Consider the following 6,000-nt stretch of genomic DNA (forward strand, 5'->3'; position numbering starts at 1 on the left):
TTTTGGATAAGAGCTTTCCCTATCAAGATGGCCACAGAAAGTCACATAGCATATTGATGAGGAATCGGTGCAATGAGGATCAGCTGTACAGCCTTAGCAGGCTACATAAACAGAGAACTGAGTCCCAGTAGGAGAGAAATCCACTTGTGAATGAGATGAGGCTTCCTTAGAGAGGGAAGGATTTACTGTGTGTAAAGTTAGGCTCAAGGAAGACATAGGTATTTAGTTCCTTTTTTTCTCTTTTGGTGAGTGTCAAAAGGCCCGTAAATAAACATTTACTTTTATATTGTATCTGGACGACTGTGAGTTATTGAACTGAGAGGACTCCTATCTCAGTGCCCAGCCCCTGATGACATCACACAGCATTTGGATATGCACTGCTTCAAAATCATGAGGATTTACAAATGGCGCTGAATGCAAACATCAACGAACATCCCCACTTCAGACCTTATGATGGAAGGAAGGTCAATGATGAAGCAGCGGATGATGTTTGGGCCTGAGGAGCTCCTGCAGTGATGTTCTGAAACTGACATGATTGACCTCTAACATTCACAGCCATTTTCCTTTATGCTGGATATGACTCTGACCAGTGGAGAAATTTCCTCCTGATTCCCATTGACTTAAGTTTTGCTGGGGATCCTTGGTGCTGCCTTGATGTCAAGGGCAGTCAATTTCACTTCACCTCCGGAGCTCAGCTGTTTTCTCCATGTTTGAACTAAGGTTGTAATGAGGTCAGGAGCTAAGTGAGCCTGGTAGAACCTAAATTGAGTGTTAATGAACAGGTTATTGCCAAACAAGTGCCACTTGATAGCATGGTTGATGACCCCTTCCATTGATGAGGTGGTAATGTGGCCAGGTTGGATTTGTCCTGCTTCTTGTGGACAGGACATGCCAGGGCAAATTTCCACATTGCTGTTGGAAGGAAGCCAGTGTTATAGCTGTACCGGAACAGCTTGGCTAGGGGAACGGCATGTTCTGGACCACAAGTATTCGGTCGGAATATTGTCATTGTAAATGCTTCAGCATTATCTTGTGCACTGACATGCTGGTCTCCTTCATCATTGAGGATATTTATGGAGCTTCCTTCTCCAATGAGTTGTTTAATTGTCTATCACCATTCACGACTGGATGTGGCAGGACTGCAGAGTTTAGATGTGTGTTGTAGCTTCATCAATTGACACCTCATTTTTAGATATCCCTTTTGCTATTCCTGGTATACCATCCTGCGCTCTTCACTGAACCAAGGTTGATCCCCTGGCTTAGTGGTAATCGTAGAATGGGGGATATGCTTGGCCATTGGATTACAGATTGTGGTTGAACACAATTCTGCTGCTGCTGATGGTTCAGAACACCTCATAGTTGCCCAGTCTTGAGGTGCAAGATCTGTTTGAAATCTATTCCATTTAGCACAATGGTAGTACCACATGACTTGATGTTGTGACTTCCCAACAACATCAAGACCCAGGATATCAGCCTTTTCCTTTAGGACGCGGCCAGTTCTGTCTGTGGTAGTGCTGCCAAGCCACTCTTGGTGATCAACATTGAAGTCCTCCATCCAGAGAACATTCTGCACCTTTGCCACCCTCCGTGATTCTTCAAAGTAGTGTTTAACATGGAGAAGTACCGATGCATCAGCTGAGGTGGGAGGGGTGTGGGGGAAAAGGGGCCATCAGCAGGAGGTTTCCTTGCCCATGTTGGACCCATGCATTCCATGTAGATCAATCGCCAACTGCGAGTTCCCCTCTAAGTTATGCATCATTCAGATTTGGAACTATATCATCATTCCTTCACTGTTGCTGGGTCAAAATCCTAGAACTATCACCCTGATAGCATTGTTCGTGTTCCTACAACACATGGACTTCAGTGGTTCAAGAAGGCAGCACACCATCACCTTCTCAAAAACAATTGGGAATGGGCAATAACTGCTAGCCTAGCCAGCAATGTGCTCATCCTATCAACAAATGCACACAAAATGTACGAAATAGTTCTCAAATAAAAGTGGATTAAGCTCCCCACATATAAAAATTTACAGAACATATGCCAACATGAAACAAACAAATTACAATTCATTTACAAAACTACCTCTTGCTTTTGTTGCGGAATAAAGTTACACAGTTCTGTGGCAAAGTGGTCCGGCGACATCACTGCAGAGAGAGCATGGAAACTCTCCTCCAGGAATGATGCACTTACAGATTCCTCTGTGGAGTAAAATGTCATCCATATCAATTCCAATCAGCACAAACCTCATTACAACAAAAAAATATTTACAGGCTCAGTTTATTTTCACAGAGATGTCACAGTGCAGAAGGAGGCCATTTGTTCCACTGTGTCTGCACCATCTCCAAAGAAGCATCATTGCTTAATGCTATTCCCTAGTTTTTTCCCTGCATCCTGCACATTGTTTATTAATAATCATTTAATGACCTCTTGGTTGCTTCAATTGAACCTGCCTCCATCACACTTCCAGGAAATGCACTCCAGATATGAACAACTCATTGCGTGAAAATAATTTTTCTCACATCACATTTGATTCTTTTACAAATCACTTTAAATCTGTACCCTCTCATTCATGATCCTTTTTATGAGTGGTAATAGTTTCTCCCTATCTACTCTCTCCAGCCCTCTCATGATTTGAGCAACTTTATAAAATCTTCTCTTAGCCTTCTTCTCTCCAAGGGGAACAGTTCCAACTCTCCAATCTATCCTCATCATTGACGTTTCTCATTCCTCCAATGCTTTCACATCCTTCCTATATTGTGGCACCCAGAACTGTACACAATATTCCAGGTCTAACTAATGTCTTGTATAAATTCAGCATAATCTCCTTGCTCTTGAAGTCTATAGCCATATTAATAAAGCCCAGAATACTTGATGAAATTAAGTATTTATTTTACATTTCCTGTCCACGCCTTGTAAGGATCAAGTTAATCCAGGGACCGAAGTGTTGAAATTTACTGAGCAGACAAATCAGCCTTTATAATATGAATAAAAACCTCATTATTAACCCATGGTCCAACTGCCCTGATAAGCCTTCAAATTGGAGTGCGATTAGAGATAGCAAAGTGTGGAGAGCAGCTGCAGGAAATTCTTCTGGAGGAGGGTGAACAGCCAGAGGCCCTGACTTAGGTAGGAAGCGGGATGTGGTGCTATAGTTAGGAGAACTAGGTGGAAAATTAGCAAACAGGACCTCAAAAATAGTAATCTCCAGATTACTACTTGCAAGTGAGTACAGAAATAGGAAGATATGTCGGCCGGGATTCTCCCAAAAAATTTCTAAGTGTCGAATTCGCGTGTAAACTGGAGCTCGTTTTTTCAGTGGGACCTCCCCACTCTGTGCACTGCAGAGAGCCTCAGTGTGAACCACACTGACAAGCTGGGGGCATGGCCTATCCCCGTTAGAGAGGTCGGCAGCATAGCATAGAGCGGGCTTGCGCATGCGTCGATCTGTCAGCGCTGACATTGGCGCATGCGCCGTGGCTCCTGTCTGTCGGCCTCCCAATTGCTGGCCAGTTTGATCGCTTAAATAGAATCATAGAAACCCTACAGAGCAGAAAGAGGCCATTGGGCCCATCGAGTCTGCACTGACCACAATCCCACCCAGGCTCTACCCCCATATCCCTACATATTTACCCGCTAATCCCTCTAACCTACGCATCTCAGGACACTAAGGGGCAATTTTAGCATGGCCAATCAACCTAACCCGCACATCTTTGGACTGTGGGAGGAAATCGGAGCACCCAGAGGAAACCCAGCAGATACAAATCTCCCGGCCTGCTGCATTAAAAAAAATAGCGCAGCGGGATGGGAGAATGCCCCCCCTCCCCCCTCCCCCAGATGAAATGCAGAAGAATGCGCAGCTGGAAAGATGGTGCAGGAAGGAGGGCTTTAGATTCTTGGGGCACTGAAGATGGCACATGCACAAGCTGTATGGGTTGCACCTAAACAAAGCCGTGACTGAATTCCTTTTGGGGCATTTTGCTACTGTTGTTGAGGTAGAGTTTAAACTAAATCGGCAGGGGCATGGTGACTAGGAGAGAAAATTAAGTAATACCAGGGTGCACAAAATACTAAGAGGAACAGAGAGCACTCAAATAAAGAATAGTAAGAGTCGGAGTAAGGGAGAAAGTAATGGAGTTTAAATCAGGGTTATACTGCGTGTACGTGAATGCACGGCATATAGTAAATAAGACTGGGGAGTTACAGATTGTCATGTAGAAATATGATGCTGTGATGATAACAGGGACCTGGCTCAAGGAAGGACAAGACTGGGTGTTAAATATTCTTGGATACAAGGATGTTCAGAAATTTGAATTCAACAAAAAAATCTGGAATTAAAAATATAATTGTGCTGATTGTCGCAAAAACCCATCTGGTTCACTAATGTCCTTTTGGAAAGGAAATCATCCGGCCTACATGACTCCAATGTGTGCAAGCCAATCTGTTTAAAGACAATTAGGGATGGTCAGTAAATGCTGGCCCATTTTCGAGGTTAGACTGACTGCCCTGTAATTATTTGGTCTATTCCTTGCTTCATTTTTAAACAAATTCCTCCAATCTTCCAGCAGCACAACTGCATCCAGTGAGGGTTGAAAATGATGGTCAGAGCTTCTGCTATTTCTTCGCTGGCTTCTTTTAAGAGCCCGGGGAACATTTCATCCAGGCTTCCAAGATTTATCCACTTTCAAGGATGCTAATCCTCATAATACTCCCTCCCTCTCTATGTGATTATGTTTATTATATTTAATATTTCACACTCCTGTTCCTTAACTACAATGTTGCAATGTTCTGGTGACATTTGTGTCTAAATTATGCTTTTGTAAAAAAATTTTAGTTGCAAAAAAATGTTATGTAAAAGAATTGCCAATAGGTTGTGCCAAAAACAAAGTCCGAGGTGTCTTTTTCTGGAGGGAAAAAGCACTTCAGTTCCTCTCTTCTATGAAGCCAGGCACAAAAGAGTCATCATCCCAGCAAACTGGAGTTATTAGACTGAAACCGAATTATTTATCACAAAATTGGCCAAGTCATAATAATATCAAGGTGCTAACTGTTTAAATGCCACATCAGAAACCTTGGAAGTCAAAATTCTAGTTGAAGAATCTAACTCGAGCCAACACTGATGAGATTGCTTGCCATTAAACAAACATGAGATGCAAATAAAATTATTCTGAATGCTTGTCCTCCCAGTTTTTGCAAAAATCATTCTTTGAAGCACTTACCAGCAGGTGCATCGCTCGGAAGATACAAGAACACCTCTGGTCTCTCAGCAGGTGTGTACACATCATATGCTGGTCCAAGCAGTGAGACCACCTTACGAAATTTCTCAAACTCCTTTCCGCTAGTTTCTTTTATTACGGGACAGGAATGTCCTTTTTTGTAAAAAGCTGCAAGTGTTTCTGTTTCACCCACGTTTAATTGATTAATATACTGGAAACTGGATTAAAATAAACAGGGCCACACTTAGACATTGTACTTCAGCATAATTCAAAGTCAGAAAATTCACACATAGACACAGAACGTAACTGTTTTAAGTACAAAAAGCTTATAAACTGACCTTCAAGAACAGCGCTTCAGATATGTCTGCCTTTTTCCTCAACCAAGGATTCCCCCCCCAGTGGTTTACAGGACACTCAACCATGTCCGACCCATCTCCAGCACTTCTAACCTCATCCCTTCACCCCTCCCTTCCACAACCATGACAGGGCCCCTCTTGTCCACACTTTTCATCCCACCAGCCTCCGCATTCAAAGAATCATCCTCCGCCATTTCCACCAACTCCAGCATGATGCCACCACCAAGAACATCTTCCCCTCACACCCGCTGTCAGCATTCTGCAGAGACCATTCCCTCTGTGAAACCCTGGTCCACTCCTTCATCACCCTGAATTCTTCAACACCCCCCCCCCACGGCACCTCCCATGCAATCGCAGAAGGTGCAACACCTGCCCCTTTACCTCCTCCCTCCTCAATGTCCAAGGGCCCAAGCATTCATTTCAGGTGAAGC

General features: G+C 43.5%; 1 protein-coding gene across 2 annotated transcripts in view; it reads right to left on the bottom strand.

Moving 5' to 3' along the window:
- Positions 1–6,000, bottom strand: part of LOC144509344 (uncharacterized) — a 101,061-nt gene that overhangs the window by 38,706 nt on the left and 56,355 nt on the right. For both annotated transcript variants that reach the window (XM_078238038.1, XM_078238039.1), the window contains exons 8-9: positions 5,217–5,431; positions 2,083–2,198 (exon numbers count right to left, since the gene is read on the bottom strand). In XM_078238038.1, coding sequence (XP_078094164.1) covers positions 2,083–2,198; positions 5,217–5,431 — 331 coding nt within the window. The remainder of the gene's footprint in view (positions 1–2,082; positions 2,199–5,216; positions 5,432–6,000) is intronic.

This window comes from Mustelus asterias, chromosome 21 (assembly GCF_964213995.1).
Source record: "Mustelus asterias chromosome 21, sMusAst1.hap1.1, whole genome shotgun sequence".
In the NCBI taxonomy this organism is placed as follows: Eukaryota; Metazoa; Chordata; class Chondrichthyes; order Carcharhiniformes; family Triakidae; genus Mustelus; species Mustelus asterias.